Raw genomic sequence first — 22,595 nt, forward strand, 5'->3', positions numbered from 1 at the left:
TGGTACTAATGACACTAATAACAATTATCTTCTTTTTCTGTACAATTTTGATTATAAATGAACATAATTACCACTTGTTAAATATAAAATATTTCAAGAAGTTGACATTGTTATATTTTATTTGTACTTAGCTTTTACAATGTCAAACTATGTAACAGTTGGAGCACTTTGTGTTGGACACAGTGTTACGTGTTACACTGTGCATCATCTGTATATTTTGTTGGAAAACAGCCATAGTCTATTGTTTCACGAAGCGATTGGCCCACTGCAGTGCACTTTAAAGCTCGACTAATGTATTGCAAGCGTAGACTTACAAAATTTTTATTTTTAATTCTGTTGTAAAAATTGTTTTTATTTCTGTTTTATTTTTAGTTCTGTTGTAAATATATTCTAACCTTTATTTAGCATATTTCAAAATTATCCTTTTATTATGTGAAAAGAAGAATATTAAAAATATCTTTTCTTAATATACTGAATTCTTAAATAAATTTAATATATTCAGGAGGTAAAATTGTTAGTAGTACTTTAACGACTGCGATTGAACTGTAGATGCTCACTCTAACAGCACGTGTATGAATATACAAATGGAGGAAACCTCGCTTTGCGCGGAAACTTTTAAACTCATCTAAAATCTCGCTTTGTGTTGAAAAGTACATGGCATTCTGTCCTCGCCTTATTCTTACGAGAAAGCTCCACTATCAAAAATTATGAGCTTTCCCGCTACGATACGACTGTGTAACACAGTGAATTATTTTATCCTTGTTATTTGCCAATATTAAACAAGGATAAAATGATTCACTGTGTTACACAGTCGTGTCGTAGCTAGAAATCACCCTAGACACATAGAAATTGGGTTAAAACTTACGTGTCACCTCTATTTGTGCCTGGAAAGTTGTAAATCCCACATGGAAAAGTGTATTTCGTATCTTCTCTGCAAGGAGATAATTCTCACTACCAAAAAATTAGACACAATAAGTTTGAATTAAATCCATGTGAAACCTTGCTTCGAGTTGAAAGTTGTGGAATGAAAATAGTGTGAATTGAAGCGTTTTTTTTTTTTTTTTTTTATCATGACAAACATTATGCGTCTTTACTATAATAAAAAGACAAATATCTTTAGACATACCTTATTGTGAAATTTTAATTTGTTATATCGTCTAATTTAACTGTCGTCCCTCATTTATTTTTTACGAGGAATTATTCAAAGCAATTTTCTCTACAACGTATTTAAAGGGCAATAAAATCGGTAAAGTGTAACCTAAAACCTAAAATGCATATTAATTAACCAAGCAACTAATGATGAAAGAATTGTTTTTAAACAAATATTTTGCTGGATTTGAAATTTACTTGATGGAATCAAAAGACTAAAAAAGAGATGGGCTAAGAGTGTATTAAACTAAAAGGAGATTATATTGAAAAATATAACCGATTTTGTCCAAAAATACAAACTTAGCAAACGAAAATATATTTAAATGAATTAAATATTGCAATTTATTTTAATTTATTTGCGCATTAGAGTTCCGGAGTGTTTTGGGACTCAAATGGATTGAAATATAAAATGAACTATTATGTTGAATTTAGATGTATTCGTATCCATATTATATTATTTTGAATTCAAATGAATTCAAAAAGTCTGAAGCGCAAATTCGAAAATATTGAAATAAATTTCATTCATATATTCATTTCAATTTATTTTCATTTCGTACTGGCAGTGTTTTATTGTTAGGTTCGAAACTGATCAAACAACCTACGTATTTATTTTTATTGGTATGTTCGATTATTAAAAGCGATACGACGAAAAGTATGCATTTACGACATGTCTGTATTAATAATGTAATATTTTTGATAATTGTATAGCGATAAACAAAATACTTTATTGCAAATAATTGTTTTGTCCTTTGATAATTTTTGCTGATAAATAAAGCTGCTTTGTCTAAAGCTAGTAGTGCCGTTTTCACCGTTAACATGAACATTTATTCTTTCATTTTTATTTTTCTCTGTTATACGGGTAAGTATTTATATCCCAGATTTCATAAACATTATTTAAAATTGCAAAATTTAACAGGACGTTTATGTTGTGGATTTTTGAATGAAGAACAAAGAATCATTCATGGAATAGACACCAATATTAATTTAGTGCCTTATATGGTAAGCAGAATATTTTATACATCTGTATCAAATTTAATATGTACATCTAATATTTTTAATCCTCAACTGCATCTAAGGTCCGTAAGGTCAACCATACATAAGTGATGACCGATTAAAACTTTATTCTAAAACATCCATAAATGTAGTTGAGAGTTATTTAAAAATAGATTTTATATTTATTAAAGTACGTAAAAAGTATATTACTTTAAATTTATAATTTATTCAGAGTTTTCGTGATTACGATTACCTATATTGAAATATTTTTATTGTTTTAGTTATCGTTAAGAATAAATAATGTACACGTGTGTTGTGCTGCTATAATAAACGCAAAGTGGGCTGTGACAGCAGCTCATTGTTTAAAAGCGTGAGTAAAATAACAAATTTAGAAATAATGATTTTTGTTAGTCTTTATTACATAGATAATTTATACTGCTTTTTATTTATTTATATTATAGAACAGAATATCCTTTGAAAGAGATTACCTTGTGCAGTGGATCTTCTGTTCTTTATAAGAATTGTACTGTTCATAACATAGCCAATTTTTCCATTCACGAAAACTATGACAGCAGGATCAATGACTTTGACATCGCTGTTGTCAAAGTAATACCTGCATTCACATATAATGATCATACGAAAGCAGTTAATTTGGCATCAAACGGATATATTCATACGAAATGGGGTATAATCTGTGGTTGGGGATATTATCTGGTAATATGATAAATATTCTGATATAAAATAATATCTGTATTTAAGTAACTGTTACATTTTGTAAAGATTGTTTATTATTAGTATTTAAATCTAGTAAAAATCTAATCTTTTATGAAATATTGTATATAGGGGAAACAGAGTGTAAGATGGCGACGTTAAAGTTTTGTCGATTTTTCCTAATTTCTGTGATAATGTAAAAATAATAATTTGTTTTTTCAAATTTACTAAAGTCTTGTTTATCATTTATAAAAATTAAAAGCTGTATAATTAGAACTTTTAAAAATTTAGACTTTTTTAAGACATTATGATAAGGACATTACAGCGTAGTTGAAGAAAAATGTAAATTGAACAAAAAATATTTATGTATAATTTGCAAAAATAAGATTATTAAAATTGCGATATATATTGAGATTAAAATTGTGTTATATATGTATAATCAGAATGTTGTTAAGACTAAAAAATATAATGCATACATGCGTCACTTTGTACGACGTCATCTTATCGCTCCATTTCACAAGTACTCTCTAGCACTCTCTTAATGGCGCGCGGCGTCCATGATAGAGATAGGTCGAGATTCATAGTCGATTTTTATATTTAAGACTTAACCGTCTTAAGTACCATCTTAAAATGTCATCAACCAAGCGGAAAGCCGTATTAGCGTCTTAAGACGTTATTTGAGATGATTTTGAAATAAGAATCGACTGTATGAATACCGGTCTTTGACTCTGCTTCGCAAGCGCTTCTTGATCGATTTTCTCGTTATTCAAGTTAAAATTAACATTTTGAAATTTTTTAAACCATACTTGGCATGACTTGACGGTAATTGCATCTTGTCCAAAAGTTTTACACAAACGATAATTCTGACAAGGAAAGACACGAAAGCAATTAAAAAAAAAAAATAATTTTACAAAGTGGTGGGAAAAAATGTAAAAAAATTTTTTGTTATCACTCTGTTATAAAGTACTCTTCAAGCTATTCAACTTTCAACTAGAACATTTTTTTTCTATCTCTTATAGTTTTGACGATATACGCTTCGAAAGAAGAAAATCAATTCTATTCAACCAATTCTATTCAGGGTTCAGGGGTGTTTCACCTTTTTCATTTTTCCTGCCCTCTCGTTGATTACTTGGAATGCAGACGTGCCAATTATCGACGACTCAAAATACGAAAAGACTTTCTGACCGATCTGATATATCTATGTCAAATTATTTGATATGCTCAATATAAAGAAATATATTAAGCTAATTAAGCAATTTACGTCCGTATTCATAGTCTTTTCTTGAGAAAGGTTTGCGAGATTCGTTGTTCCTATCTGTCTTTGTCTCGCGTACTATGTTTTATCGTATGTAAAACAAAGACAGAAGGGAACAAGAAATTCTCATTTCTTAAGGAAAGACTATGAATATGGGCATTAGTACTGGTACGATGTAATTAGACAGACTAAATAATTAGACTGTGTTCCAATGTATACTCCAGTATTATTAACCTGTGTAGCACAGCAGCGCTCTGAAAAGCGCACAAAAGAACGTGCAGTTGTAGGAATTCGGCATTTTTTGCGCTTTAAAACTTGTAACTGTGATCATTAGTGATTATTTATTGTCTTTCAGTGATTCCCCTTAAGGGGTAATCTCATTGATCGAAATCAGTGTATTATCGCTGAAAGGCACTGTCTAGATCTGTTCTTTTTTAATTGACTGGCTCTTTCTTTCAACGTGAAAAAAAAGAGAGAGATAAACTGTAAACTAGTGCAGCCAGTTGAGCTGAAAAGCTCCTGATTCCGATCTAAAAAGTACATTGAGAGAACACTAAAATTTTTATGAAACAATCAAATAGTTGATTCGCCATAGCTCTGAGATTGAGTTGGTTGTCTTATTTCAAATTGTTTCCACCTAATTCTTTTTTTCTATATAGAAATTTCATGATTTTGTCGAGCCAGTTTTGTCAAAAAATCTGCAATGCGCAGTAGTACCACGAATAAATAAATGGACATGCCAGTCATATTATACAAACAGATATATATTGACACCTCGGATGACATGTTATGGATTCCACGAAGGAGGCATAGACGCTTGTCAAGTAAGCTATAAATATAATTAAATGGTAATTATTTATTATTATTTATTATTATTTACACTTATTATATATATTTATATGGTATTTAGGGTGATTCTGGAGGACCAATAGTGAGTAATGACAATATTCTCCTTGGTATAACTTCATGGGGAGATGGTTGTGCTGAACAAAATTCACCTGGTGTGTACACAGATACCATAGTTCTACGACACTGGATTAGACACAAAATCGGAATATATACTTGAGAAATTTATTATGTACGTACTGTATACATCAAACGTAAAGTTTATATCAAAACAACTTGCTAAGATATTATTATATCCAATCTACGTTTATAATAAATTTATGTTTAATTCACATTTAAAACAGTGTTATCAGAATGCTTGAATGCTCATTTAATCAAGATTGGGTAGGTTATATTAATATATTTTTTTAACTAAATTAAGTAAACATTAATGGTTTATAAAATTAATTTAATCAAAAGTTACGTTAACATTAAATTAAGTTAAAAGTTAATTTTGTATAAAGCATTATTCATATTAAATCAGAAATTTGTAAGTTTCTAAAGTTAGATTAACAATACTATAATTCAAAACAATTACAATATGGATTATCAAACAAATTTAATATTTTATTTGTAAATTAAGTATAAAAGAAATATTATGTATTTTGCTTGTAATGTATTTTTTCTCTTATAACTTTTTTCTTTTATATAAATAAATTTTTAACTTGAAAAAAAAAGTTGAGAAATTAAAGTTTATGTGTTTTAAAAATGATTAGTTAAAGTTAAAAATTAAATTATTTAAAGTTAAGTTAGAAGTTATTAATTTTATTATTTAACCTTTTAATTAGTTACTATCCAACCATGCATTTAATAGTAAAATTTTATTTTGGTATAACTAATTCGACGTTTTGTCCATCTTCAGAAATAATAAATTTTGAATCCTTATAATGTAAAAGATTCATAGATCTTTGAATTGACCATGCTTTGTAACCGAGTTTATAAAATAATGGTAACCGATTAAATCCACCAGCAATTGCCAAGGAATCGTTGTAATCCCATTGCTGATCCATTAACTTATGTGCATGTCTCTTCTTTGGAGTTTTTAAAGTCGAATCTTCTATCATCACAGATTTTGTAGGCAAAGTTATTCGATTTTGAAGTAGAGCTAGGAAAAATTGCACCTGGAAAATAAAAATTGAAAAAAAAACAATGTTAATTTGTGTATAATTTAATAAGATTATTAACATTTTGTTCCTTATAGATATAATTAAATCGCAATTAAATTTATTTAAAACAAGAAATTAATTAATGACTGTTGAAATTTAAAATACAAACAAGAAAAGAAATTTAATAGATCCAAGAGCGATAAAAAGTACGCAATTTCAGATTCGGTCGTTCAAAGTTCAATATTCGTTATGGCTCATTTTTTAACCTTTTATCCTTGGTATTTAGTACAAATTAGTACATTATATAGCTATAAAATAGAACTTTTTCAAGTTTGAAATTTTTGTCTGAAACATTTTCTTCGAAAATGAGAAAGAGGAAGAGAGTTATCTTGAAAATATTTGGTTATTGTTACCTTATATTATACATATTGCCATATAGTGAGAAGTAAGCTATTAAATCGACATCGAAACGATGTCAGTTTAATAATTTTGACATCGATTCGAAATTGATTCCATTATCATTTCTCACTGGGTGTGGCAAATGAGCATTTTTTTATTAGACAACTTACTAATATATGTTGCGATAGCAATATTATTAAATTATGTGTAGCAATATAATTATTGAACTATATAGATAGCGCGAAATACCTGCATGTGAAACATAGGAAACGGTACGACGGCGGTGGGTATACCAACGATACACATTGAAGGATGCTCAATATTGATGAAATGTTTGTAAAGCGGAGTTACGTAATTGCTGTCAACTTGTATACCACAGTTCTTATCTAAGAAGGGAAAACTGTACTTGTAACCAGTACAAAAAAGAAACACGTCAATAGCATCGATAGTAGTTCCATCCTTCAAATAAAATCTGGTTTCGTGTATGCTTTCAACACCCGCGACTTGTATCATATTCGATGGTAAAGAACTTGTTAATCTGTAGAGAATAAATTTAATAATTAAAGTAAAAAAGATAGAGAAGATCTCTTAATTAATTTTGTTTCTTTCTAGTATTGATGTTTATCTAAAGATTCAATCAAATCTCTGTTAATTTTTGTAAATGTTTATAATACATACGTATGAATGGATTAAGCCGCTTACCTATCATGATTGTGACTTAAATACACGCGAACCGCTTGATCAGATAAATCGATTCCTATGTCGATACCAGATGACGCTGCACCTAGTATTAATACAGTTTTGCCAGAAAATTGATCTGGTTTTCTATATGCGTGGCTGTGCAATATTAAACCCGGAAAACTTTCGATACCAGTTATAGTCGGCATATAAGGCTCGAAATAATGCCTAGAAAAGAATTGGATAACTATTTGTCCAGCACATTTGATAAAGTTTCGATAGTCTTTTTTGCTTAATGCATTACGTCAAGTTCCTTACCCGTTGCAAACCATAATTGCGTCAAAATAACATAATTCTATTTCGTTTGTTTTTAATTTTCTTACTTGCACGGACCATTTATCTCGATCGTAGGAATCAGATGATATAAATTGAACATGCTCGACTTTTGTATTGAACTGAAGAACAGAATTTTTTATAATTACCGGATAAATAAATAGTATCTTCTTATATATTTTTAATTCTAAAATACAGTAAAATTCTAAATTACATGAATATGTCGATGTACATCAAAATGTTGAGCGTAATCTTTCAGATATTTGAGAACTTCTTGATGGCTCACGCAAGACGGTTCTCGCCCTTCCATTACAATATAATCTGAGAAATTCATAATTTTTGCGGGTAAATTTGTCCTGGAAGAGAACAATTAAAACATTATACTTACTATTACATTTATATTCTTTAAAAAATGATAGTGTTTATTTATGGATGTATGATAGCACTTGAGAGAGAGAGAGAGAGAGAGAGAGAGAGAGAGAGAGAGAGAGAGAGAGAGAGAGAGAGAGAGAGAGAGAGAGAGAGAGAGAGAGAGAGAGAGACAGAGAGAGAGAGGGAGGGAATAAAATGATTATCTGGATTTAAGAAAATTTAAGATAATAATGGTTGTTAAATAACAAAATAGTTTCTGAACGCAACTATCATGTTTAATATATATATTTTTTAAGTAAATTACTATCTAATTTTTAAGGAATTTATTTATAAAATAAAACAGAGTTCTCTTAACAGACATTTTAATACTTATAATAACTTATGAAACAAAAAATTTGGTAATACTGAAGGAGACGGTCTTCCTCGCCGATTTTGATGAAATTAGGCTTATTCGACGCGTTTTTACATGAAACTAACAAATCTGGCAAAAAAAAGTGTCGCTCTGCCACGAGAATCGAGATATCAATCATTAAAGTTAGCGATTGTACAGGTTAGAATATCAGTCATCTCGGCGTAATGTAAAGACCTGAGCATGCGCTGTGATAGAAATTTGCACGAAATTTGAAACGTTTCTTTATTAATAATTACATCATTGTATATTTTATTCCTCCCTCCCTGTTAATTATAAAATATATTATACAAATGTTCAATAAAAAGTAGACATTGTGTTGGATTAAAAAAATTATTAGTTTTTGTGCAATGTAGATTTTTTTTATTAAGGCATGAAAACAATTTATTTTATAAAATTAATTAATTTAATTAATAGACACATTCCACTTACAAATATCTTGAAACGAGGTCTACATATGTATTGCTCCCTCCACATGAGTTTGCGACTTTCCATACGAAGGGAGGTCCACCCCATTCCCACCCCCACCCATCCCCGCGCGCGCGGGGGGTGGGTGGGGGTGGGAATGGGGTGGACCTCCCTTCGTATGGAAAGTCGCAAACTCATGTGGAGGGAGCAATACATATGTAGACCTCGTTTCAAGATATCTGTAAGTGGAATGTGTCTATTAATTAAATTAATTAATTTTATAAAATAAATTGTTTTCATGCCTTAATAAAAAAAATCTACATTGCACAAAAACTAATAACTTTTTTAATCCAACATAATGTTTTAGCAAATACAAGCAAGTGTAGTAAATGTGGCAGTGATATAATTATTAATAAGCATTTCAAATTTCGTGCATATTTCTATCACAGCGCATGCTCAGTTCGTTGCATTACGCCGAGATGACTGATATTCTAACCTGTACAATCGCTAACTTTGACGATTGATATCTCGGTTCGTGTGGCCGAGCGACACTTTTTCTGCCAGATTCGTTAGTTTCATGTGAAAACGCATCGAATGAGCCTAATTTCATCAAAATCGGTGAGGAAGACCGTCTCCTTCAGTACTTATAATAACTTATGAAACAAAAAATTTGTATTTTGGGTCATTTATTTATCAACAGAATTATGCAGAAAGCAAAACGGGAAAAAGAGCGATACATCAAATCCGGGCACGATAAGAAGCGGGCATAAGTCATAATAGATATAGGATATATTGTATTACATGCATTATATGAAAAGATAGGGGAAAAGGACTGCATCGGGAAGGCATCAATGACCGCTGTACGTAGCAATTTTTCATATATTATACATCATACATATTTATCATACATCATTATATCATACATCATTATATCATTATACATATATGATGCGTATTAAGCTCATCATCCTTACTGTTCAATGCACATTAAACAAGGATAAATGATGCATGATGCGCATCATGCGTGAAACAAAACGTATCCATATAATCATTATATAACTAATTATAAGTAAATAAAAGCAAATGTCAAACCTTAGATTTTGATACATGCTGGAATGTATCGGTAAATCATTCTCATCGAGGCCAACTTGCTCCTTGTAAACCCATGTACCTCCTACATCGTTTGTCTGCTCGTAAGCCGTTACTTCGAATATTAGATTTGTCGCCAAGTGCCTAACTGCACACAAACCAGCTGCGCCAGCACCAATTACGCATATCTTAATTTTTCTTTGTTGAACCTCCATCTATATCCATTACATGTATGTACATACACACAGGCAGTCTTATTTATAAAATACATAAAAGTATTAATAAAAATACTAATTTAATTTTTTTAATTGCTCCCATGATTTTGTTAAAAATTATACAGTCACAGAGATTTTAAAAGAATAGACATCCAAAAAGCACAAAAATTTTGATTTATTGGTTTTAAAAGTAAGAGCCAATTATATTCGATTGATACTAAGCGGCTTGTTCTGCTGAATGCGGCCAGTTTCACATTCTCCGTTTATAAGCTTTCTACAAGAAGCTATTAGTTGATATCGTAAATCGGAAGCCGTAAGAATTGATCAATCACAATCGAATGTGAAGAGAATATTCGATTGTGATTGATCAATTCTTACGACTTATGATACCGACTAATGGCTCTGGCAGACCAGCGCGATTTGCGACACGCGACGCGCGATTATCCAATAGGCGTACGTCTTTTCAAAAAATTGTAAACGCCTATTGGATAATCGCGCGTCGCGTGTCGCAAATCGCGCTGGTCTGCCAGAGCCATAAGAGCTGGTTTATGCAGGCTGTAACTGTAAGAAATTGGCCAATCACAGTCGATTGTTCTTCTATAAATCGACTATGATTGGCCAATTTCTTACGGTTACGTCTATTATAAACCAACTTTAAGGACCTCTTTCACTAACCGGTTAGTTCATTGGAATTAACTAATCGCATTACCTGTTACGTGAAATGACAAATGTGACTGGTTAATTCTAATGGACAAACAGTTAATTAGTTAAACGAAGATTGGTGAAAGAGACCCTAAGGGCCAGTTTCACATTCTCCGGTTAACTTAACTGACCGGTTAAGTGTCAACCATGATTAGTTATTTCAGGTCAATTCTACTTAACGATAAATGCAATTAGTTAATTCCGATAGAAAAATCAGTCGATTAAATTGACTGAAAGTTGTGAAGCTGGCTTTAAGTAACTATAAATAGCAGTTGAATGTGATTGGTTCTTACCTTTAGATTCGACCAATCACATTCAAATGCTACCTAATTGCTCCGTGAGCAATCGTAGTACTAAGGGCCACTTGCACCAACGCCGAATAACTAATCGCAGATTAAGTGTCAACCATGATTGGTCAATTTTACTTAACAACAAATGCGATTGGTCAATTTCGATAGAAAAATTTAAGTTAATCGGCGATTAAGTTAATTGGCATTGGTGCAAGTGGCCCTAAAGACCGATTATGAAACTTGTTTCCTAGGGCGGAAACGTGAAAATCTTTACCTTAGAGAAGAACCTGAGAGTAGCCATGCCGGCCTTTTTCGTATAACGCTCTAATTTCTGGAGTACTAACGACTCACATCTATTTTGGCCGGAATGTGAATTAAAATCATATCCATTTTGCGACACTGCCGATAAAAATGGTTCAAGTCTGTGTTAAAATCATGCAATGAGGGTAGGCCGGTATTCATAGTTCCCATACAGCACAGAGAGATTTGAGGAACATTGCAGAATGATTTCATGGAAACATTGTAATATTGCATTTTGATTGCGAAACATTGCTGCAACATTGCTGGAGGATTGCAGCAACATTAAGATGTCCGCTTTTTGAAATATTGCGCTGAAACTTCCCATTTTTCCAAAATATTCACATAAATATTATTACATCACATAATTCTAATAAACAAAACAATATTTGCGTAACATTTTAAAAAAACATTTTTTGCAAAAAAAATCTCGGGAATATTTTTTCGGAAATTTCTAAGTGGTCACCCATCTAAGTCGCGACTCCGGTGAACGTTGCTTGACCTCCATGATCGCTGCAAACTGATCTTTTTTTTTTTTTTTTTTTTTTTTTTAATTAGTTTATTTCGGGACTGCTATACAATAATACATCATTTGAAATGTTACAATAAACTAAGAAAAAACATTTAACCTATTAGATTTAATTGGGCGGTACGGTATCTAGTACTCTCGCCGCCTCGTACAATTTTGTAGAATAAGTTCTATAGTCAATACAATGTTTCTATTTTAAGTTTCAGTAAACGTGTCATTCTACAGAGTAGATGTTGTAACCGTTGTTCCATATTTATTTTATGATTTTATATTCCAGTAAAAAAGAGGAAGTCCCACGATAACAAAAAACTGGATTTTTTATCTGGTTTGGTGAATAAGATAAAATAATAGGGCTAGAATAAATAATTGTATGGGAGAATATACTTTGTTTTCGCTCGTTACTTGTGTACGTGTGTGTATTATGTTACAGTGTGTGAGATGTGTGTGTCTGTGTTGCGTGTGTGAGTATGTCTGCACTAAATTTGTCTACACTAACTTATACCTAAGAATATGAGTAAAACTATGCTTGCTTGAGTCATATCTCATTGAGCCACCAATATTTTGATTTGTTTATCTTTTTTTTTAGTTTTTCTTCGTTCGGTATTGTAGTATCGTAACGCCATGCTATGCTGGTATCGTTGCTACTCGAAAATTTAGGGTATTCTAGTTTCTTGTTATTGTTATGTCTCGGATAATGATATATTATCGGTACGTTTTTGATATCCTGTATGTACCCTTTGTTATCTAGATATAGAAAACCTTCGGGGGGTATAAATCCGGTTGCTAGTGTTTTTTCGTAATACATTGGATTAGGATATAACGCACTGTATATTAAGCTATTCTGTTTTATTTTACTCGCTTGTGTATAGTGTTCTCTTATTAATTTAATTATGAAATTATCTATTCTAGGAATATTTGCTTTATTGTACAATCTTTGGTTGCTTACGTGATTAACGAAATTGGATTCTGCGGATCTATACATGTTCATGCATGCACGTAGGCATTTTCTTTCGAATTTTCGAATTTTTTCCATTAGTGCTGCGTTAATGTTAAACCATACGGGGCAACCGTAGGTTATTATCGGTCTTATTAACAGTTGATAGCATATTATTTTTATTTTTGGGTGTAGGTGTCTAGAGTGAAATAATCTTCTTAGGTGTGCAAATGTTTGAATGGCTTTCGTTAATTGTATCTCTGTGTGGTTTTTGTAATGCAGTCTTTCGTCTATATTAATTCCCAGATACTTAACTATTTTTTTGTGGGGGATTTTTTGTACTACATTGTTTTTTGGTGAACTCTCTATCGAAAATGTTTTATAATGTTTTCTTACGTTATGGTTTGCATACATTAGAGATGGCCTAAACAGAATGGTTTCGCATTTTTCGATATTAATTTTTAGTTTCCACGTTTCATAGTAATGTTCTAACTTATGTACTACGTTTTGTAAGTGCTCCTGTATTTTTGAGGGCCAGCTGTCCGCCACATATACTATTAAATCGTCAGCAAATGCTATTGCTTGAGGATTTTTCGGTGTGTTTAAATTAAATAGTTTAAGTACTTCGGCTGTGTAAATGTTAAAGAGTATTGGTGAATTAACTGTTCCTTGTTGTAATCCGTTATTGATTTTAAAAACTATATCAGAGTAGGTGCCTCCGTTTTCTGTGATTATTGATCTGCTGGAGATCATGCTCCATATTAGTTTGATTATATGATCAGGAAATCCTTTTTTGATTAATTTGAAGAGTAGTCCTTCTAGCCATACGGTGTCAAATGCTTTTTCCAGATCGATTAGACATGCACCTAAGCATTTTTTTCCATTTAGTGCCCAGTTTATGTCTGATGTTAATCTGTTTATTGCGTGTATTGTAGAGTGTTTATATCTGAACCCGAATTGGGCTTCTGATATAATTTCTTTTTCGTTACAGAGAGCGATAATTTTATCGTTTATTATTGTTTCATATATTTTGCTAATGTTGGGGACTAGACATATGGGTCTATAACTTGTGGGGTGTTCTTTTTTTTTTCCTTTTTTTAATATTGGGACTACTTTCGCCTTTTTCCAATTATCTGGGAAGTAAGAATGATTTAATAGATTATTGAAAATTATAACGTAGTTATAGATGAAGTTTGCTGGAATTTTTTTCAAGACGACGTTAGGGATTTTGTCGAGACCGAATGATTTCTTGTTGTTTAAGCTTCTGAATCTTTTTGTGAGATCGTGCATATTTGTGAAGTAATTTTTATAATTTTCGACTTTGTTGGGGTTATCGGCTCTATTTTCTTTGTTGAACTCACATATTGTCGTGCCATTGGATCTTTCATTTTGGATTTTATCAAAAAAGTTTTTTGTTTCCTTGTTTATTAAATTGTTGAGATGGGGACTGTTGTTTTCCATTTTGTTGTTGTTAATGCCGGCAAAATGTGCCCCTAAGATGTTGAGCTTATCTGTTAATTTGTTTATGAGGATATTATCATTTTCGTCTTTTTCATAATGCGTGGTGTCTATTTCTGCTTTGTTTAGGAGCGGGGAGTTAGATGGAATTTTGAGTGAGGCTATTTCTAAGGTATCTTTTTTTCTAAAGATGCTGTTTAATAGAGGGAACATCTTTGAAGAATCTTTTCTTGGAATATTCTTGATTTTGTTTTCCCAGTAGTTATTTATTGAAGTATTAAATGCTTTTTTTATGTCCGTTCTAATATCTTCAAGTTTTTTTTTTAAGTTTGTTATTATTCTTGTATTGGTTAATGGCCATTTTCTTTTATGATGGTGAATTTTTGTGAGTATTTTATTTTTTTGTTTTTGCATTTTTTGTATTCTATCAGTTAGGTAGGGATTAATTGAGTCTTTTTCTTTTATTTTTGGCACTACTTTTTCTATGGTGTTTAATATTTTAGCGTTAGCTTCTTCTAAGAATTCATGTATTTCCTGTATTGTTAAATTTCTATCGCTAGGGATGTTATTTGAGTATTCTTCTTCTAACGCTTTATTGAATTTATCCCAGTTTGTTTTCTTCAAGTTATATTTATAGTTTATTAAGTTGGGTTCTAGTTCAAATCCATTCTCTTTTTTCAAGGATATTGTGCATTTTACCGCGTTGTGGTCACTGTCATATGGGATGTTGTCTAAGCTGCAATCATCTTCGATATTATGAAACGTTAATCTCGCGTCTGCTAGGATAATATCCAGATACGAATTGCCGTTAGGATATGAGGGATATTTTGTACTTAAAAGTCTTATTTTGTAAGGGATACAGTTTGCATCGATCCAGGCTTTTAGTGCTAATCCGCGTGGATTGTTATTTGTATTTTTCCAGCTTGTATGTTTTGCGTTTAAATCGCCTGCCATTATGTAATAGTTTTCCTCGTTATTTAGTTTGAGTAGTTGGAATGTTTTTTGTAGATCAGGAATAAATTCTTTTTGGTTTCCACATTTTGCGTATGCCGCAATTATATATAGCTTTTCTGTTATTCTTTAGGTTGAGTTTAATTATCGACTGTTCTAGTATTCTTTCTTTGTTTGTTTCGGGAAGAGTTATTGTGTCGTATTTGAATGACTTTCTTATTATTGCCGCGGTTCCGCCTCCTAGATGGCTGTCCTTTCTATCGTTTCTAATTACGTTGTAGTTTTCGAATCTTAGAACGTGATTTTTAGATAGTTTAGTCTCGTTTATTAAAATTATGTCTGGCTTTTGCGTTTTCATCATATTATATAGAGATGCTCTTCTTTGGTTTTTAACTATGGAGTTAACGTTTATTGAAATTATTTTTATTTTTTTAAGGGTTTGGTTGTGCATTGTTTAGGTTTAATAGTCTTTCTAGTAGTGTAGATATCGTGTTGATTCTAATGGAGTTTTCCTCTACTATTTTCTCTAGTCTATTGAAGTTATTTCTCATTTCTAAGAATATGTCTTTGGGTGTCTTCGGATTGCCGTTTGGATTTATATTTACGTAGGTTAGATTAGGTACTTTAGTATTTTTGTTTATTGCATTTTCTTTATTTGGAAATTCTTGACTAGTTATTTGAGCGTAACTGATTCCCGGTTGAACACTTGATTTGTTTATGAATGGATTTTCTAATTTACCGTTATATTTTTTATTAATCTTATTTCGGTTTAATTCTAATACTCTTTTTTTATTTTCTATTAACTTGGGGCATCCTCTATATGAGGCGGGGTGGCCGTAGTCATTGCAGTTTGCACAGAATAATTTTTTTTTGTCTAACTGTATATCTGTCGGACAGCTGCACCTACCCGGGTCATGTTTATCGTTACATTTTACGCATCTGTATGGCATATTACAATTTGTTGCTGCGTGCCCTAGTCTTTGACAGTTTTTGCATTGTATTACGTCCCTTCGCATCATTTTCTCCCAGTAAATGACTTGATGAAATAAGTATTTTATTTTTTTTAAGTCATTTACTTGGCTATTTGGTGAAATTTGCACAATAAATATAGGTAAAATTTTTTTCTCTTGTTTAGATTTATTCGTTGAAAATCTAACTACTTTTTGGAATTCTAGATTGTCGATGTTCTGGGATCGCAATTCTCTTAGAACTTCGTTTTCTTCGAATGTACTGTTTAGACCTTTTAAAAGAATGGTTTTTGGCTTCTCTATTTTATCTGTATATGTATAAAATTTTGTATTGCATTTAATTAATAGTTCTTTGGTTTTTCTAAAATTCTCTAAGCTATCTACTTGTAACATGTGTTTACCGTTATTTATGCGTTTGATGTAGTAGTTATCTATTCCTCTTGCGTTTATTTCCAGTAGTCTGGTTGTGTCCTTTGGGTCCTGGTATAGGATATTGATGGGGGGGGGCTTGTCTTTTCTCGGCAGTTTTTGTTGCGTGGTGCTTCTCTCCTGGGATGTACTTGCGATGTGCTGGTCCTTGATTGTATTGTTATTCTCTGCTTTCTCTTTCTTCTTATTTCCATTGTTGTGCTGGCTGTTTTTTTTTCTTAGTATTGTGACGAAGTCCTTGTCTTGTTGTTCTGTTTCTTCGGCTTCCATTTGTGACGGTATTTCCGTGTCTAATGCCATAAATCTGTTTTGTACTGTTACCTGGGGTATTGAGTCCTGGCCCCTTTGGTATCTTTCTATTGTTTTTTTTAGATTTTCAATTTCTATTCTGAGTGCATTGTTCTCATGTAGCGCTACTATCAGAGAGTTATTTGCGTTGTCAGTTGTCTGCACGTTCGTGCTATCCTTGTTTTCTTTGCCGCTTACTTTGTTGCGTGCCATATTAAGATTTGGGCATATCTTGTTGCGTTTGATGCTTTTTACCTTGATTAATGCAGATTTTCTTTTCATTAATTCCTTGTTTAATTTGTCACTTATGTCCTCTGTCTCTGTTTTCACTCCTATTTGCTCGTTCAGCTTCGGGGTCTCGCTTCTCGATGTTATGACTTCGAGCCTGTTCCTTTCAGGCTCGACTAGATCCATATTCCAGTCATCGCATTTGTTAGCGATTTCTGATTCTGATCTCTCTATGGTGAGAGATGCCACCGATGAGTCTTTGGTTGACACTCTGCTGGATTTTTTACACTTTGCGATTGCGAAACTCACAAAATCTCACAAAAGACCGGTACACTCGGCTAGCGCTCGGCGGGCCTGCGTGTGCACGTGGCGAGAGCTCGACGTGAAGTCCTGCAAACTGATCTTTCATAATGACCGATGAACACTTTATGCTGATATGTGTACATAACTGATAGATCAGGTCAATATACGTTGTCGAAAAAATGAAATATGTATAATTAAAGCACATTATTTATATAAAAAAGTATAAAATTATAGTTTTTTTTATTAATTTTGCAGAATAGCATCTGGAATAACTTTTCTGTTATTTGTTTAAATAAGATGCAATTAGAAAATATATATCAATATAATACAATAATTAAATTAAATATAAAAAAATTTTTATTAAAAAAACAATTAAAAAATATTGTTTGTTCATTGGGCTGTAGATCGAGGTTTCTTCATATATGGACCTATTTCATCTATTGATATAAATATTTATGTTTCTTAACAATACTATGATACACACAGCACCACGGGACCGCATGCCCTTTTCTAGACGTCTTAGAGTCAACATTTAAATAATGTCTGCAGACGTCTATGCAAAGTCAATTTGCAGTCAACTTTGAAAGCCTGACTTGGATGAGTCGACTTACAGTCGATATGTGGACGGTTGTACTCTTAGGGAATGTAGAGATTCAGCAGAAAATTTAGTAACGCTCGACCTTAATTTGCTAAATGCAGATGAATAAATATGGATGAGTTAAATTAATATATTATTATACGCGAATATTCTGCTTTGGTTTTTTATTGCCACTACTTTATTAAAAAATTATGATATTTCAATGTTTCCGGAATATTATTGACTGCGTTCAGCAGACTCAACATGTTGAGATATTCTTCTAGATCATCCAATCAAACTTTTAGATTTAGAAGAATATACCAATAACAGCAAGCGCTCACTAAACTGTTGAGTCTGCTGAACGCAGCCATTGGCACATGCCATGCGATGTTGCAGGCATATTGTTAATTTATGTTTCTGCAATGTCTCCGTAATATTGCATTGCAATCTGCAACATTGCAACGTTGCTACAATGTTGCTGGAATTTTCTGTGCTGTATGGGTTGATTCTTATACTTAAGACCATCCCAAGTATCATATATATATATATATATATATATATATATATATATATATATATATATATATATATATATATATATGTATATAAGATACTTGAGATAGTCATATACAGGGTGATTCAGACCCATGTGTCCCTGTAAAGACGTGTTCTTGGATAAATTCTGAGACGATTTTTCCTGTACTAAAATTTTGTCCGACACTTACTTTTTGAATAATAAGAGGATAAAGTTAGCAAATCACGGGCCGTGTACACATGGTAGACAAAGGCGGCGCAACTCACCGTCCGATACGGGTAAGCGCCCGCGTCGGACGGTGAGTTGCGCCGCCTTTGTCTACCATGTGTACACGGCCCGTGATTTGCTAACTTTATCCTCTTATTATTCAAAAAGTAAGCGTCGTACAAAATTTTCGTACAGGAAAAATCGTCTCAGAATTTATCCAAGAACACGTCTTTACAGGGACACATGGGTCGTTCTGAATCACCCTGTATATATATATATATATATATATATATATATATATACAGGGTGTCCGGGAACTAGGAAACCTACCGCTTTGAAAATATAGAGAAGATGGAAAAGGACAGAAAAGTCTACCATTTTGTGATATTCGCAATAACTATTAAGTCATAAAATAAAACGTCTAAGCCAATGTGCGGTGACACTGCGCCATCGCGCCTAGCTCGTAGGCAACGGCGTGCGGCGGGACAGGTGACGCGTCGTTGTTTGAATTTGCACGGCGCGACGGTCTGACAGGAATAGAAAACAAGCCTATTGTAAGCCTTAAGTCGCAAGAAATTGACCAACCATGATCGACCATTCTCCTTATATTCAACTATGATTGGTCAATTTCTTAAGGCTTAAGGCTTACTACATCTATTGTAGACCAAGACTTATCGGCAAAAGTGTCGCAAAATGGATGTGATTTAATTCACATTTCCGCCAAAATAGTGGGTCGTTAGTGCGCTAGGAATTCGAGCGTTGTAAGGGAAAGGCTGGCGTGACTGCTCTCAGATTCTTTTCTATCTTTATCATTGAATTTAATGGAAAAATTTTTTGATTTTCACGTTATTATTCTAGGGAAAAAGTTATATGACTGATCCTCGGAATGTACCCAATGCATCCATTGGATGCAGAAAAATTGTAACACACTTAGATTTCTTTTTTTTCTTCAATTTTAAAATGAAAAAGAAGAACCGTACAAAAAATTCAATCCTATGGGATGTGGAAAAAGAACAAGCCTTTATTTTTTGATAGATTTCATAATTCATCGAGCGATTGATTTTTATCTGTGAATCCAATCAATTATGTTCAATCGGTTGAAGAACAGTGCTGCATTTCAAAATCCATCGAAAAATAAAGTGTTACGAACTCATTGTGACTCTACTACATAGACTACGTTCACACGGTTTGATTTATACCGAAGTTATAACATCGATGTTATGAAACTGACCATTCGCAATCTTTCCATTCTTTAGAAGAATACCTACAATTGGCCAGTAGCATAACGCCGATGTAATAACTTCGACATAAATCGGACCGTGTAATATGTAATACATACGTAGTAATACATACGTAGTAATACATACGGTCAAAAAGGTTGCAACACTTTTTTTCGATGAGTTTTGGAATGCAGTCTGATCGTCGAGCGATTGGTTCTTACTTGTGGATCTTAAATGCTGTTAAAGACCATTGCACGTAAAAAGGTTTTAGTCGTTACTGTAAGGCTGCTGTTGTTATAAAGTTTGAAGGGAATTGTTAAATGTGGGTACAAAATCTGACGTAATCTGTTTTAAACAAATATATATTTTAACTTTTTTTGTTTCTCTTTTAGCGATAAATTTTGTTTGAAGTTTAAAGATAGCTAGGTTATGTGTAGTTTTTTTTTCATATTAATTGAACATAGGCGTTAACTGTAATTTTTCAACCTGACGAAAGATCGTATGTATGTACGAATCACATATGGACTCTGACGAAAGATGATTTATGTTTGAGCTGTCAAATAACCTAGCCATCTTGAATGGGTCTGAAAGACCTTCTCGAAAAAGCTTTGTTTCCGTGCTATTTTGTTTTAGTTGAGCAATCAAGTTGGTCAATTGTAGCAGTCGTTAGAGGAGACTTGAAATTTTTTTTTCACCTAGCCCGGATCTCTTTCTCGTTCCGTCTTCATACAGTAAGCGAACGAAATTTTAGGAGAATTTCCAGTAATGTGTTTAAGGGTTAAGCTACAAAACGAAATTTATCACTGAGAGAAGATGCAAAGAAGTCAGAATATCATATATGCTATTATTTAAAAATTGATACCATCAGATTTCGTATCCACGTTTAACAAATCCCTTCAAACTTCATAATTACAGCCTAAAACCTTTTTACGTGCAATGGCCTTAACTATAATAGCGTTTTTCATTGGGAAAACTAGTGCGCACTGAGTGTGCACTCGCCGCTGGCAATTGGACGTTTCGGTTCGCGCGATGACGGTGCCAACGGAAACGCCCAATTACCTGCAGCAAGTGCACATTCAGTGCGCACTAGTTTTCTCAATGAAAAACGCTATAAGTTACGTTTATTCATTCTATGAGCAAGACTAACAAGTTCCGAAACTCATCGAAAAAAAGTGTTGCAACCTTCTTAGCGCTGACCGTGTAACATGTTTTCTAACCTTCAAAAACGTTATCTTTAATCTTTTTGGTTTGATTGACTTACCGGTTAATGTTATGACAGTTGAAAATAACAAAGCTTGAGAGCACTTTTCGCTATACAAATTTGAATATATTCCGTATGTTCGTGTAATGTTTGTCTTTTGATAAAGTTATAGTATTAGGTTATATAAAAATTATTCTTTTACTTTTTTAATAGAAAAGTTAACCAAAAACGTTGAGATAAGAAATTACATATTATTTAATAAACATTAAGTAATAATGTTAACCCCTGGCCAGCAGCACATTTAGCGGTCAATGAAAATTTGTGATAATACCGAAGAGGTTAACGCTTATTTCTTCTATATTATTGTATAGTTTTCCTTTTTTGAAATTGTTGTTTCCAATTATAACACAAGTCATCACGAGTTAGCGTACACAGCTAAAAAGTTTTATTCGGCTGTATCGTCGTCGTCGCGTTTTGTACTATTCCCCACATAGAACACAGAGTTGTAACATCATAAGGATGTCGGTATGACTTTATTTGTCACTACAAGTACAGATAAAATTATGATATTATCGAGTGATGATAATGATATCCTTATGGTATCTGTATTCTACTTGGGTCTATGAACATTACTAACGTGACATTTTTTTTGTGATAAAGTGTATGTTGAAATAAAAAAAAAGCGTAGCAGCGTTTTGTTCGACACTGTGTCACATAATGTATGATTGTGTTCTGTTGTTATAAAGCACCCATAAAGTTAACATTTACCTTCAATTAACTGTTCCAAGATGTTATGCTGATGTTTGGGATAATGATAATTTTAGTTTGATTGTCCGGTTCTATTGGGTGATACCTCGATTATGCACATTTCTAATAAATAATATATTTGATGTACTATATGCATAACACATCGACACTAATGTTTATTTATAAGCGAAACAGATTGTGAACATTGAAATATTTTTGGTGAATTTATATATGTATAAAAAGAAAAAACTTGAAAATTTAACATAAAAAATTTATGACTTTTTCGAAGCAGTTAGAACTATAATCTGTCGTTTAATAGTACTTACCTTTTTATATAACATGTGAATTGAATGTTGTTGTATGTAAATCGGAAAAAATAAAAAACCGCATGAGTATCACTGCGGTTATTTCAAGCTTCTAATTACTACATGTTTATTACAACGGTAGATAAAAGACCATTCTAATCTCATGCGATTGTTATGCGAGTTTGCGATAAGAATTTCTTTCTCGCGATAAGAATTATCGTCATGATTTATTGTATATTATCAAACATGTATTTACTTCCTTTAACTTGAGTATTTAGAATTTCTTTATTGTTTTTAATGATACGACAAAATATCAAAGGAAGAAATCGTTTATTTTGAAAAAGTAAATATTATGTAATCTAATATCCAGATAGCATAACGTCCACCACTGAATGTCTATTGGACGTTAGAATCCGAGTTCGAG

The 22,595-nt window shown here is 32.3% G+C and overlaps 3 protein-coding genes across 8 annotated transcripts; 1 reads left to right on the forward strand and 2 right to left on the reverse strand.

Annotated features, from left to right (window-relative positions):
* The first annotated feature begins 1,449 nt into the window (after positions 1-1,449).
* Positions 1,450-5,612, forward strand: LOC105193865 (trypsin). Of its 3 annotated transcripts, none has more exons than XM_039458744.1 (6): positions 1,450-2,148; positions 2,424-2,512; positions 2,604-2,856; positions 4,768-4,932; positions 5,019-5,186; positions 5,299-5,612. In XM_039458744.1, the coding sequence occupies exons 1-5, from the start codon at positions 1,966-1,968 to the stop codon at positions 5,172-5,174; spliced, it is 846 nt and encodes a 281-aa protein (XP_039314678.1). In that variant the 5' UTR covers positions 1,450-1,965; the 3' UTR covers positions 5,175-5,186; positions 5,299-5,612. The 3 variants fall into 3 exon arrangements, with proteins under 3 accessions (XP_039314678.1, XP_025991007.1, XP_011156821.1); XM_011158519.3 differs by lacking the exon at positions 5,299-5,612 and having other exon boundaries at positions 1,456-2,008; positions 2,066-2,148; positions 5,019-5,295; XM_026135222.2 differs by lacking the exon at positions 5,299-5,612 and having other exon boundaries at positions 1,453-2,148; positions 5,019-5,295.
* LOC105193866 (flavin-containing monooxygenase FMO GS-OX-like 2) lies at positions 5,166-22,572 on the reverse strand. Of its 4 annotated transcripts, none has more exons than XM_039458742.1 (8): positions 21,888-22,160; positions 11,269-11,393; positions 9,791-10,002; positions 7,724-7,865; positions 7,495-7,631; positions 7,201-7,404; positions 6,748-7,036; positions 5,166-6,114 (listed from the first exon to the last, which is right to left on the reverse strand). In XM_039458742.1, exons 2-8 carry the CDS (start codon positions 11,293-11,295, stop codon positions 5,815-5,817), a joined length of 1,311 nt encoding a protein of 436 aa, XP_039314676.1. In that variant the 5' UTR covers positions 11,296-11,393; positions 21,888-22,160; the 3' UTR covers positions 5,166-5,814. The 4 variants fall into 4 exon arrangements, with proteins under 4 accessions (XP_039314676.1, XP_039314677.1, XP_025991006.2 ...); XM_039458743.1 differs by lacking the exon at positions 11,269-11,393 and adding an exon at positions 22,193-22,572 and having other exon boundaries at positions 5,815-6,114; positions 21,888-21,989; XM_026135221.2 differs by lacking the exon at positions 11,269-11,393 and having other exon boundaries at positions 5,815-6,114; positions 21,888-22,159.
* On the reverse strand, positions 12,356-15,166 carry LOC113004141 (probable RNA-directed DNA polymerase from transposon BS). The gene is made up of 2 exons (XM_026136532.2): positions 13,248-15,166; positions 12,356-12,644 (listed from the first exon to the last, which is right to left on the reverse strand). Exons 1-2 carry the CDS (start codon positions 15,164-15,166, stop codon positions 12,356-12,358), a joined length of 2,208 nt encoding a protein of 735 aa, XP_025992317.2.
* Positions 22,573-22,595: the final 23 nt, after the last annotated feature.

This window comes from Solenopsis invicta, chromosome 16 (genome assembly GCF_016802725.1).
Source record: "Solenopsis invicta isolate M01_SB chromosome 16, UNIL_Sinv_3.0, whole genome shotgun sequence".
Taxonomy (NCBI): Eukaryota; Metazoa; Arthropoda; class Insecta; order Hymenoptera; family Formicidae; genus Solenopsis; species Solenopsis invicta.